This window comes from Lontra canadensis, unplaced genomic scaffold (assembly GCF_010015895.1).
Source record: "Lontra canadensis isolate GAN:19392208 unplaced genomic scaffold, GSC_riverotter_1.0 scaffold50, whole genome shotgun sequence".
NCBI classification, from domain to species: Eukaryota; Metazoa; Chordata; class Mammalia; order Carnivora; family Mustelidae; genus Lontra; species Lontra canadensis.
The window spans coordinates 3185951-3199945 of record NW_022631044.1 but is presented as its reverse complement, the minus strand read 5'-3'; the positions used below and the strand labels follow the sequence as shown (position 1 = coordinate 3199945).

General features: G+C 43.6%; 1 protein-coding gene across 1 annotated transcript in view; it reads left to right on the top strand.

The window, feature by feature from the left end:
- Window positions 1-13995, top strand: part of ANXA4 (annexin A4) — a 39298-nt gene that overhangs the window by 18322 nt on the left and 6981 nt on the right. The window contains exons 6-11 of the mRNA XM_032873738.1: window positions 1067-1146; window positions 2929-2985; window positions 8662-8755; window positions 11705-11800; window positions 12356-12414; window positions 13360-13482. Coding sequence (XP_032729629.1) covers window positions 1067-1146; window positions 2929-2985; window positions 8662-8755; window positions 11705-11800; window positions 12356-12414; window positions 13360-13482 — 509 coding nt within the window. The remainder of the gene's footprint in view (window positions 1-1066; window positions 1147-2928; window positions 2986-8661; window positions 8756-11704; window positions 11801-12355; window positions 12415-13359; window positions 13483-13995) is intronic.

The window sequence follows — 13995 nt, the reverse complement described above, 5'->3', positions numbered from 1 at the left end:
AATCTTAGCATTCCAGGGAATGGCCTGGAGGGGCTGTCTAGCCCAACTTCTTCCCTCCAGACGGGACTGTATGCCCTCCAGCCATCTCAGTAAGATAGACATCTCCTGCCCTCTTAAAAATCTCCAGAGGGTAGTGCTTTATGAAGAGCCGTTAAAATATGCCTTTTTGCCCTAAGAAGGCGATTTTAAAAATGCACAAAGGTTTAGCCTACAGTTGTTATTTGATCTTGTTCATATAGCTAAAAATGTCCAGCACCGGCAGATTGGCTAAGCAAACTATGGTGTACCCACCAGTGGAATGATAGGTAGTCCCCAAAATGTCTATGGAAGGATATTAGTAAATTTCATGAAATTCATTATGATGGAGTTTTGTATTTTTTTTTTCCTCCTTTATTTTATTTATTTGCTTTTCCCTAAGTTTCCCTCAGCGAATATGCACTACTCTGGTAGAAAGAAAACAAAACAGTAAGAGTTTCTTGGTAAGATTTCCGAGCAGGAGATGCTAGACCTTGGGAGCTTGGCTCAAGCACTCAGATCCCCACGTCTGCTGAATGTAGGTTTTCTAACCCTGAGGGGTTGTGAAGAGTTAGAGGATCTCTGGGGAAACTCTCTTTCGAAGGAGCGCCCAGGCAGAGAAGGCATGTGCTGGAAATTTGGGCCTGACGGTCCCCTGCCAGTCCCCAGACATGGTTTCAGAAACTCTGCTCCGTTTTCCTTTCAGCCGTCCCCCTTCTCTGTGTCACTGGGAACCACAGTGAGGACAGAGCCCTGGACAGTAGGAACCTAGAGGAGGGAGGGTTACAGCCGTAGCCTTCCTTGACCTCCCATGTTAAGGAACAGGAACAGCTTTGCTTCCTCCATAATGACAACCTAAACTTACCTTTTTATCAGAGTTCAGTTTTGGCAGAAGTATGTGCCCGGTGAAAACCGTCGTGAGGAGCTGCTTCAGCAAGCTGGCTAATCCTGCGAGGGAGGGGGTGGGATGGGGGGGGCAGACGGCCCTGGAGCAGGACACAGGGCTGGGCGGGACTCTGTTCTCTTGCAGCTCATTTTGTTCTCTTTCCAGAATACGGGCGGAGCCTTGAAGATGACATTCGCTCTGATACTTCCTTCATGTTCCAGAGGGTGCTGGTGTCTCTGTCCGCTGTGAGTGGCTCCCTTTGTGAGCTGCTTCTGACAGGGGCTCAATTCTGCTGGAGAGCTCACTCTGTATCCCCTTTTCCAGACTTTCCCATCCTTTCGTCCTCCCAAATGTGAACATTCCCCAGGTGGTGTTGTCGGGCCTGTCGTTTGTTTTCGTCTTTCTTTTAGAGACTCTGGGTAGTCATGCATGCCCAGTTATTTGAATGTATATATCCCAGTACCTAATACGTGCCAGATATCCTTACTACTCAGTGCGTTGAGACAGCTTCTAGGCTTTACGAGTTCATATTGTCATAAAGGAATATATCAGGTACACGGGTTGCTGTAATAAAGTCAGGAAGAGTACACATGGAGAGGAATAGAGTTAAAGGAAGGTTCAAGGACAGAGTCTGGTTGCAGAAACAGAAGAACCTTCGTGACAGAGGTGCCTGATCGCAGAGGACCTGGGGGCTTGCTAGGGTATAGGTGGGGGCATCACAGGCAAAAACAGCCAGAGAAAGGCAAGGAGGCAGGAAACACAGGGTGTGTGGTGTGTTCAGGGAACAAATGACTGAGCAATTGGCAGTAATTCTAGGAGCCAGGTGGAAGGATGAACTGGGATCCCTCGTTGGGAGAGCAGTAGAGAGCCGCTGAAGGTTTGGGAACACGGGAATGAATTGCATTTTCGGAAGAGTAACATAAATTGTGATGTGTAAGGTCAGTTGAACTAGAAGCTGGGAGGTCTGGTAGGAAGTTATTTCACTATTCCAGATGAGAAATAAAGCAGGACTGGGCTAGTGTGGGAGCAGGGGCACCAGCAAATAGCAGATGCGTACATGAGATATTTCACATGACTTCCCAATTTTGTCTTTATCCCAACCTCCTTCCTGAGTGTAAGGCTCTCATTTATCGCTGCTTTTTAAGGTGCTTCCTTAAATCGGGCCTCCTAACCTAAACCTGAACTCCTTTCCCTCCCTCCGCCCCAAACCGGCTCACCTTCCTGACCTGCCTGTTTCTGTTCCTACTGTTGCTCTTCTTCCAACAAAGTAGGACCCTGGGAATCATCTCTAACCCCACCTGTCCCCTGTTTCTGATATTCTAAAATGCCAGCCTGCTTTTCTTATTTCCTACCCATTTTTTCTTTGCCTGCCAGATTTAGCATTCTGCCAAGCCACGCCTAGACCATAGAATGTTGAGACAGCCGGACAAATAAAAACAGGCTCACAAACCGGAGGAAAGTCGCCTGTTTTGTGGCTGGTTAGCATTCCTCCAAGCCGTCACCCTGCCCTCCCCGGAACCCGGTGTCGGTGAGGGATTGGGCATTTTCACCTGCTCCTTAAGCCCCACCGCGGGCTTCTCTTCTGTTCTGATTCTCTTCTGTTCCCAGCCCATTTGGCAGAACTGATCAGTGGAGATGCGTCAGTTAGGAAGGCTTTGGTCAGCCAGGAAGACATATGAATGGTAGGACGTGGCGCAGGGAAGGAAACGGGAAGAGACAGCAGGAGAGGGGGCAGTCAGCAGGTGGGTTGTCCTTCCCCTTCTGCTGGCAGAGACACCCACACAGCATGCAGGAACCACTGGCTCTCTGGTTGGTAATGCTATCTGTGCATAGATTAGAGCCATAGGAACAACGGAGGCTCATTCAGAGGACATCTGTTATCCTTCCCTAGGCTGGAAGTGGGACCCCTGTTGGCATTCTGTCTACTTACCATGTCGTTGGGTTCCAGACATTCTGGAACCCAATCTCCTTCCCCCCCACCCACCCAATCTTCATGGATACTGTCTCATTCTCTTTGTTTTTCTCAGGGTGGCAGGGACGAAGGAAATTACCTGGATGATGCTGTCATGAGACAGGATGCTCAGGTCAGTAGAACTGCAGTTTCTCTCTTTTCTTTTGCCGGTAAGGCCTTATTTGGTGGACCCCCTCTTATATTTCAGTGTATATTGGCCAAGCTGAGATATGTTCTTGGGGGGGGGGGAAGAAATTCCCACAGATGACCTTTTTATTTATTTATTTATTTATTTTTTACCTTTTTTTTTTTTTTTAAGATTTCATTTATTTGAGTGAGAGAGAGCATGAGCAGGGAGAGCAGCAGAGGGAGACAGGGAGGGAGAAACAGACTCCCCACAGAGCAAGTAGCCTGATGCAGGGCTTTATCTCAGGATACCAGGATCATGACCTGAGCCAAAGGCAGACCCCTAATTGATTGACCCACCCAGGTCCCCCAGATGACCTTTAATAGCAGAAATTTCTTGCAGAAATATATCTGGGGCTAGGGGTGATGCAGGGCATCATTATATAATATCCCTGGGTTCTTGACATTGGGACCATGGTATGGCCACCCCAGAGAACCATGGAGTGTCTTCTGAATCAGTTGGAGGTGAAGGGACCTGCCTGTGCTTTATTTACCTTGCATTTTTACTTTCCCAGAGGGAACATTTGATAGAACCTGTATAAAACAGCTTGGCACAGTGTGTACCCTATTGGGCAAATCCCAAGAGGCAGATGTTTCCCTGGTGTCAGCCCACTGATGGCTGTCCTGGTACCAGCCCCCGATATACTGTGGCCAGATAACACTAATTACAATAGCTAATAAAAAACAGGGCCTTGCCAGGTACCAAACGCTGTTGAGAGCTATTGACATAAAGTATGAATCCTTGCAATAACCCTGCGACCCAAGTACTGCTGTCCCCTTTTTATGGATGAGGGAATTGAGGCTTACAGAAGTCCAGTTCCTTCCTTAGTTCACTTGGCAGAACTAGGATATGAACCTGGGCAATTTGGATCTAGACCCTGTACTCTTAACCAATATACAACCATAGGGAAGGGTTGGTCCCATTCGGTATGTGAGGTATGAACCCTACGGCTTCTGTGGGAAAGAACCTGTTGCTGTCACCAGAAGGGAGAGGGGTAAAAATGTCATAAGAGTTCTCAGGACACAGAGAGACCCATTTCACACTGGCGAAATAGGAAATTGCCTTTAATCCAGAAGCTTTGAGGAAGGAGGAGGTACTGGAACTCCCGGATGCTTATGTGAATTTCAGCTACCTCAAGAACAGCATTTTTGGATATGTTGGAGGGCGACTTCATAGCCCAGGTGAATACCCCCCATCATTTTCTGGTGGGTCTCCTAGGTGCCAGGCATTGCATTAACTACCTCATGCTTTTTCCTTATAACACATCTGAGAAGTAGATACTATTACTTCTTATGCTTTAGAGATTAAGAAACCAATGCAAATTCAGGGAAATACAAATCAAAACCACAATGAGATACCACCTCCCACCAGTCAGAATGGCTAAAATTAACAAGTCAGGAAATGACAGATGTTGGAAAGGATGCAGAGAAAGGGGAACCCTCCTACACTGTTGGTGGGAATGCAAGTTGGTGCAACCACTCTGGAAAACAGCATGGAGATTCCTCAAAAAGTTGAAAGTAGAGCTACCCTATGACCCAGCAATCGCACTACTGGGTATTTACCCTAAAGATACAAATGTAGTGATCCGAAGGGGCACGTGCACCCGAATGTTTATAGCAACAATGTCCACAATAGCCAAACTATGGAAAGAACCTAGATGTCCATCAACAGATGAATGGATAAAGAAGAGGTGGTATATATATACAATGGAATACTATGCAGCCATCAAAACAAATGAAATCTTGCCTTTTGCGACGACATGGAGGGAACTAGAGGGTATTATGCTGAACGAAATAAGTCAGTCAGAGAAAAACAATTATCATATGATCCTGATATGAAGAATTTCAGAGGTAACGTGGGGGTTTCAGGGGTAGGGAAGGAAAAAATGAAACAAGATGGGATCGGGAGGGAGACAAACCATAAGAGACTCTTAATCTCACAAAATAAACTGAGGGTTGGGGGGGTGGGGAGGGTGGTTGGGTTATGGACGTTGGGGAGGGTGTGTGCTATGGTGAGTGCTGTGAAGTGTGTAAACCTGGCGATTCACAGACCTGTACCCCTGGGGCTAATAATACATTATATGTTAATAAAGATTAAAAATTAAAACAAAAAAAGAAACCAACGCAAAGGCATAATAACTTGTCCCAGATCACATAGCTGGTAGAATTGGGCTCTTGGAATCCAGGTCTGTCTGATTTTTTAAAACCATGCAATTCCGTGAACAAATGTTTTGGGGGTTCTCCAAGGAGCACAATTCCCCTTGGGAGTGATCAGGATGAAAAGGGGCTTCCAAATAAGTTTGGGCTGGGGAAGTTGGACAGAGGGAGCAGAGCTCAGAGAAGGTTTTTCTGGATCCTTTCAAGTCTTACCAAGAGGTGAGGGATTTAAGAACAACTGCTGCTGAGATTTCAGCTCTTCTAGGATAAAACAGGAGGAAAACCTTGTCAGCCTTTGCTCTGTGACTTGTCTCAGCAGCAAGGGGAGTGTTTGCAAACACTGGGGGTTACAGCTTGATTCTGACGGAGGACAGTAAAGGAGTTTAAGATGGGAAGAATGACCAGGGCAGTTGGAATTAGGTAATGGTTATGTATTGAAGGTAGAAATCTTAAAAAATAGAGTCTGTTATCCAACAAATCCAGTTGTATCTGTCTTTGGGATGAAACTTGCACCAAAGGACCTAATCAGGAGCCCTCTGAATTCCCACTTTAGAAAGAAACCTGTGATATATTAAAACTACATTAAAAATGCCCTTGAGTGCTTTGGCTAGGTGGCACATTTTGATTCCCTTCTTCTGAAAAAACAAACAAACCAGCAAATATATATAAAAAAAAAAAAAAAGTAGGGAAAATCTGCAGCAACATTGGAGACTATGGAGGAGGGCTATTAAAATGCCAGATGGGCAGTGAACCTGGGCCAATGACTCCAGAAGGACATTTCTGCCCCAGAAAAGAGGCTGACCCCCTCCCCACCCCCAGAACCCCCGAGCTGGGGAAGCAGGCACAGTGGCTTCATGCAAACAGGAAGACATTCCTCAAGGAACTCCTGTGTCTGGGCTGCCCTTGTGGAAGAGGTACTGGAGCTCCTGCTTGAAATCCATCCAAATAGAATGTGAGGAACTCCAGGAAGACTCCACTCACCTTGTTGTGGCGGGAAAAACCACATCCAGATAGGCTGCTCGTCTTTTAAGAATGAAAAGCCACAAATGCCTCAGCCCAAACACCATGTGGCCCATGAATACACAGAAGCAGGAAGGGAGGCAGACAGGGCCACATTGTAAGGAAGAGACAGATTTCAGATTGAAAGAAAAACAGATTTCAATTAAACAACAGCTAAAAAATAAAAAGTGAGAAAACAACAGATGAGCATGGAGCCAAATGAAGAATGAGACGAGATAACTAGGGCCAGAGGGGCTCACGAGAAATGGTCTTCGATGGAAATCTGAATTTTACAGTTTATTACTTGACAGCTTACATGAAGCCTTTGTGCCCTCCGAGCTTTAAAATTCCATGGTTCTGTGAACAGACTCTAAAGCAGGGAGGAAATGAGGCAAAGAAGCGAAGAATGAGAAGATAGATGGAGGTGAGCCCACAGGGAGTGATAAAATGTGTCAAATAAGGGCATTTTGAGAAATTTAACAAGCCAGCTCTAGATTATAGATAAACAGTAGGGCCTTAAAGACATTCGTTTTAACAGCGTGCACGTAACATAATATTTGCTGTCTTCACCACTTTTTTTTTTTTTAATTTTATTTATTTATTTGACAGACAGAGATCACAAGTAGACAGAGAGGCAGGCAGAGAGGGTGGGGGGAGCAGGCTCCCTGATGAGCAGAGAGCCCGATGCGGGACTCGATCCCAGGACCCTGAGATCATGACCTGAGCCGAAGGCAGCGGCTTAACCCACTGAGCCACCCAGGCGCCCTGTCTTCACCACTTTTAAGTGTACAGGTCGCTAGTGTTAACTCTGTGCACATTCTTGTGCGGCCTGTCTCCAAAACTTTCTCACCTTGCAGAACTGAAACTCTATACCCATTAAACAACTCCTTGTTTCTCCCCTCCCCCCAGCCACTGACAACCACAGTTCGGCTTCCTGTTTCTAGAAGTTTGACCTCTCTAGATGCCTCATAACAGGTTAATCACAGTATTCGTGTTATGTAACTGACTGACTTCGCTTAGCATACTGTCCTCAAGGTTCGCCCATGGTGCAGCATGTGGCAGAATTCCCATCCTTTGTCAGGCTGCACAGAATTCTGCGGCACGTATTCACCCACATTTTGCTTCTCCATTCATGCCTTAGTGGACAGTTTGGGGTGCCTCTACCTTTTGGCCCTTGTGAATACTGCTGCTCTGAACACGTGCACAGGTAACTCTGTACGGTCTGGTCTCCGTTCTTTTGGCTGTATACTCAGAAGTAGTGTCATTAGATCCTATGGTAGTTCTATTTTTAACTTTTTCAGGAACAGCCCTACTGTTTCCGGTAGTAGCTCATCATTCTCCATTCTCATCAACTGCACAGTGTTCCAGTTTCTCTACATCCTCGCCAACACTTGCCGTTTTGTTTTGTTTTGTTTTGAAATAGTAGTGAAGTGATATGAATAATAATTTCGATTTGTCAATAACAGAGTTAAAGCAACCAGAATTTCTTATACTCCTTCCCGTTTGGAATATAAACAGTTACAGAAAAAAAGGACCATAAGCAATTAATAATGGGTCCTGGTTCTACAGTGAGAACTCCCATAGCCTTGAGCAAATCACAGATTATTCTCGAGCAGTGTTGTCCTGTAGAACTTTCCGTGAAGCTGAAAGTGTTTACGGTGGCATTGTCTAGTATGGGTAACCACTAGCTATTTTTAATTAAATAAATAAAATGTAAAACTCAACACCTGGGTCAGACTAGCCACATGTGGTCACTGAGCACTTGAAATATAGCTAGTCTGACTGAGGAGTTGAATTTTTAATTTAATTTAATTTTAGTTAGTTAAAATATAAATAGCCACATTTGGTTGGTGGCTGCTATAAAGAATGCCTAGTCTAGGGCATTTCTTTTAGCTCTTAAGGTAGAACAATGTGGGGCACCTGGCTGGCCCAGTCGGTGGAGCATGTGACTCTTGATCTCAGGGTTGTGAGTTCAAGCCCACATTGGGTGCAGAGACTATTTAAAATCTTTAAAAAGAAAAAAAAATAAATGAAAAAGAAAAAAAAAAGGATAAAGATAGAACCATTTAGCCCTGTATTGGGAGCTGCTGGTGCTTGCTCTGACTCTCCCATTAGTCTCTTTTCAGGGGTGGGGGGCTGGAAGGGTCAGAGGGAAAGAGAGAATCTTAAGCATGCTCCATGCCCAGCACAGAGCTGAGGCCAGGCTCAGTTTCAAGATCCTGAAATCATGACCTGAGCTGAAATCCGGAATCAGATGCTTAACCAGCTGGGCCATCCAGGCACCCCACGGTCCCATTACTTTTATACCTAAGGAAAAATCTTGAGTCATTGCTACTAACCACAAACAGCACTTCCACACCCATCACCAACAAAATAAAACAAAGCCAGCTCAGCTCTTTGATTTTCCGGAAATATTTGCATGTTTCCTGGCACCTTCTCTGTGATGGTTTTTTTTGTTTGGCTTCAGGACCTGTATGAGGCTGGAGAGAAGAAATGGGGGACAGATGAGGTGAAATTTCTAACTGTTCTCTGTTCCCGGAACCGAAATCATCTGTTGCATGGTAAGGCGCTTGCCTCATCTTCAAAGAAACTGAAAGATGATGAAAACCGTATTGTCCATAATTAATTGAGAATTTCCCCCCTTTATTTGTACAAAGAACAGATTGTACTGAATTGTCTTAGATGTTTTACCTTGGAAATGTATGAGTGAAACAATGTACATGAAGGCCAATTTCTTTTTTCTTTTTTTAAATATTCCATTTATTTATTGGAGAGAGAAGACAAGTGAGGGGGAGGAGCAGGGGGAAAGGCAGAGGAAAGAGGCAGAGGGAGAAGCAGACTCCCCACTGAGCAGGGATTCCCAGGACTTGATCATGACCTGAGCTGAAGGCAGACCCTTAACCCACTGAACCCCCCATATGCCTGCTAAAAGATTAATTACGAAAAATTATCAGATACACAATACATTCTTAGAAGTTTGGCATTTCTGGGGCGCCTGGGTGGCTCAGTGGGTTAAAGCCTCTGCCTTTGGCTCAGGTCATGATCCCACGGTCCTGCATAGGGCTCTCTGCTCAGCAGGGAGCCTGCTTCCCCTCCTTCTCTCTCTGCCTGCCTCCCTGCCTACTTGTGATCTGTCAAATAAATAAAAATATTAAAAAAAAAAAGAAGTTTGGCATTTCTATTTGTAGGAAACCAACCTTCATGGTCAGTCCTTTTTCTAAAGCAGCCCCATTTAATTTTAATTACATACAAAAAAATCTTCAGTACATCAGTGAGCAATAAAATAAAATTGTTGGTTGACATTTATTCCTAGTTAATATCCAAGTTGAAAGCTAATAGAAGTGATTTCTTTAGGGAGTATGTTGCATAAAATAAATAGTGGATAATTTCAAATTTTATTTCCTATGTGTAATGTTCCTAATTTGCTTCTGATAATGCTTAGTCTTTGTAATGTTCTTTTAACTTCTATGGGGGAAAAATTGTAGCACATTTGTCGTCAGCTTTATTTTCTTCTTGTAAACAGCAATTAGGTTTTAATAAGATATTTCATCTTGTATGTAAGCTCTTTAGGTCTTTGTGTTGCATCATAATTTTATAAACCCACCATGCCTTATAATCACACACAATTTACCAAACCCATGGGAAATTTGGGAAGAATGAGTTTGGTAAATTGAAAACATAAAGTAATTGAAAATTACAGCACATTTGGAAGTTGCATCTACTTCAGATATTCCACAGTGACTAAAAATAGGTGATTACACCTGTTAATAAATGTCATGAGCTACCATCAAATGCACCAACTTCTGACTCAGCTCCCTATTTCTTTGCCTTCCCTTCCTTGCCAGATGACTAATTACATAAATCTCCCCCTGGTGGTATTTTCCAAGAACTACAGGTCCTCAAAAAATGCAAATACCTATCCATTTTCACTTCTAGGCACAAGTCAGTTGTCGGGACATTGTAAAATATCTGCTTGTAAACCGCTGGAAGAAAATCTAAGTACTGTTTGGATAAAGAAAACTTCATAATTTTCTTAGCAACCAACAATAATAGTGAGGATTCAAATAACTAGGGTTTTATTGGTTATCTTCTAGTACAGTGCTAAGCATATTAAAGATTTTTCTTTTTTATTTGACAGGGAGAGAGAACAAGCACAAGCAAGGGGGAGCAGCAGGCAGAGGGAGAAGCAGGCTCCTCACTGAGCAGGGAGCCCGAATGTGGGGCTCAATCCCAAGACCCTGGGATCATGACCTGAGCCAAAGGCAGACACTTAATGAACTGAGCCATCTAGGCACCCCCAGTGCTAAGCATATTATAAGCATTGTTTGTCGCAACATCCCATTGGAGCAGCCAGTATCTACACCATTTCACAGAGAAGAAAACTGAGGCTTAGAAATGTATCAATTAGATCTTTCGATTCTAAGCAGTAGACGCAGACTCAAACTTCAGTAAGAAGAAGAAATAATACAGAATGGGACAAGAGGGAAAATGGAAAATACTGGTGGGAGACTCGAACATTTCCAGGAAGTACAGAAATCAAGGCAGATCTGGGGATCTCAGTGGAAGGGAGTCACATATTTTATTTGTAAGGCAGAGTTTCCAAAGTCTGGTCTTCATTGAAAATGCTGATTCTTGAACCCTTACTTCAGACTGGCTGACTTTGATTCCCTGAAAGTGACATCCAGGAAGTTTCTCAGGTTTCCCAGGTGATTCTTACATTGTCTAGGGTGGAAGATGACTCACTGCTTTTGACCATCCCCAGGAGGGTGAGACTGGTTCTGGTCCAGTGAACTTTCCACTCACTTGGTAGAGCTTATGGTCCGTGTTGAGAGGCAGGGTGTCCCTGGATTGACAGCCCTGTGAGAATCACCCTGATGGGGCCTGGGACAGCACCCCAAAGAATTAATGTTAAGAAGATAAAACAAATAACCCACTCTAAGAAGTCTCCAGAAGGAGGCAGTGAGAGGAAATTCGGTTTATCACATTCAAAAATACTTGGCAAAAAGTAAAAAAAAAATTATGTTACAGTCTATTAAAAGATGCAACTGTTTAAAAAAAAAAAGATGCAACTGTTTGTTACCAAATATGACTCACAATTGAAAGGGTTGAATTGCTCTAGTTTTGATGAGCCAAAAGGAAGATGAACATACAGGTGATTGCCAAGGCCAAAATTACAGAAAGACATGTTCTGCCTATTTAAGGGAACAATGAGAAAAGAAAGCAAATCTCTCCAGACATTATCACTATTATATGTGTGAGAAAGCAAGGTCGCAAACAAGGGAAATGTTTGAAACCCTCCAAGAGGCACAATATTCCTTCGTCCTATCCTAGCACCCATTCCACTTGCCATATGCCTCCCAGTTCTCACTGACATTGATAATTAATTTCCTCCTGATGTATGCCAAAGAATAAAGAGCGAGCTCTAGAAAGATGCTTATTCTCTCCATAAATTTTAGTTCCCTGTATTCTTTTTTTTATTATTTGTAATTCCACTCTATTACTGTTCGTAGTGTTTGATGAATACAAAAGGATATCTCAGAAGGATATTGAGCAGAGTATTAAGTCTGAAACATCTGGTAGTTTTGAAGATGCTCTTCTGGCCATAGGTAAGCTGGTCGTGGGGTGGGGAGCAGAGAAACAAACATTTAGAGACTTTCCTTCTTACCAGTTTGTTGTCATGGAGATACAGTTTTTTGGTTTCAGGGATTAAAAAAAAAAAGTTTAAATCACTCATAATAATAAGATCCGGAATTTTAAACAAGAAGTATTACATATGATCTCATTGTTACTCTGTTACATAGTTTTCTATATTTTATATCCTCTGTGCCTTTATATCTCAGTATACTGGAAAGATAACCCTATAGTAACTGCATTTTGCAAGTCTATGAATGGTTAGAACTAATAAGAGTTTCAAAATAGTAATCATTTTTAAACTGTATGCTGCCTTTTGCTTTAATTTCCTTTAGTATTTCTCCAATTAATTACTTTATTAATTACTTTTCCATGGCCTGTGTTCATCAGACATTGTTTGGCTAAAATTTTTCCGACAAAGCAATGGGGAGATATTATTTCATACCTTGTAGAAACAGAAGGAACAACTGTCATTTTTTTCTCATAGATTTTATTTGTAATTTTGTTATTTCCTTTTTTAATCTCAACAGTAAAGTGCATGAGGAACAAATCTGCATATTTTGCTGAAAGGCTTTATAAATCTATGAAGGTAAATGGCCTCATTTTTAGCATCTGAATGACTTCAACATGTCTTGTGTCTACTTTCATGTTTACTTATGTTTCCTACACAAATTAACCAAAATCAGCCTGAGATACTCAGTTCATCAAATACTTCACTGAGTGCCTGTTAGTAGAAATACTAGGTAATATTTATTGAGTACTTATAACGTGATCACTATTCCTAGTGCTGTATACACATGGATTAATTTTATGCCTATCACAGTTGTGTGAGGCAAGTACTATTATTAACCCCCATTTTACAGATGAGAAAACTGAGACATAGGGAGGTGCGCAGTTTGCCCAGGGTCCTCAGTGAGGACGCAACAGAGCAGGGATACACACACTGGCAGTCTAGCTTCAGAGTCGAGGCTCCTAACCGTGCCTTATCCTCTGTGCGGACACCCTTGCTGGGAACCATGGGAGGTGCAGGAGAGATCAAAAGGTAGGAAGGGGAAGGCAGATATGGGCAGAACACCGATAAGAACAAAATAGAAGGTAAGATGGTAGTTGAGGACCCAAATGTATAGGAACACAGAAAGAAGAGTATTTTTTCCCATATTTGTTGAGGGGAAAAGACTACATTAAGAAGTTGGTATCTGTGAGCAGGACTTTTAAGGAAGTTTTACATGAGGGGCTTCCATATGGGAGGAAGGGTGGTGAGGCTGGGGAGGGAAGGAGGACATTCAGGGGGAGGGATGGCGGCAGGCGAGGCAGCTGGCTGGGAATGCGGACTTTGTCGCTAGTGGCAGGGAGGGGTCTCCTCTGGTCAGAACACAGAATGTTGGAAAGCCTTGAACACTGGTGAGGAGCAGCGTTCCACATGCTTTCTAAGGTTGTGGTAGGACATCACCAGGAGAGCCACGCAGAGATTTGCCTTGTTAAGCTAACAAAGAACACCGTCTGGAAACCAGCATGGATCTTGTTTCTTCCTTAGGGCTTGGGCACTGATGACGACACCCTGATCAGAGTTATGGTTTCCCGAGCGGAGATTGATATGATGGACATCCGGGAAAACTTCAAGAGGCTCTATGGAAAGTCTCTGTACTCCTTCATCAAGGTGGGTCATGGGAGCCCGGCCTTGGTCCAGGGGAAGGCTCTGAGGAAAGAATGGGGTTCCAGCCCGGGCATTCAGACACTTCTTAGCCGCTCCCTAGCAGATAGCCTCCCCTTTAAAGATGGTACTGCGATTCAGGTATTTCCAGTTTCTCCCCTTTCACACAGATGTTTAAATCCTGGCCAGGCTAGAAGCTGGAAATGTTTGCCTTCTAAATATAGTAATTATTTCACGTTGACCCCAGACAGAGTATATTTTAATGAATACTTCCAACAATGCATTTTCCCTGTCTACCTGCTTACGGTGAAAGGGACGCAATGAAATCGGTCATCCAGAACCCTCTCCCGGGCCAGCTGAGGTCTGTGGAAAATATGGGAAAGCATGTTGCCCTGGATTGCTGCCTTTCTTTACCTAGTGGCAGCAGACTTCCAGGAGTCAGGACCTGGCCCAGGGGTGATGAGAAATGACTCACATCCCTCAAAACCCCTCATTACTGGGATTTTGCTTCCTGAGGAA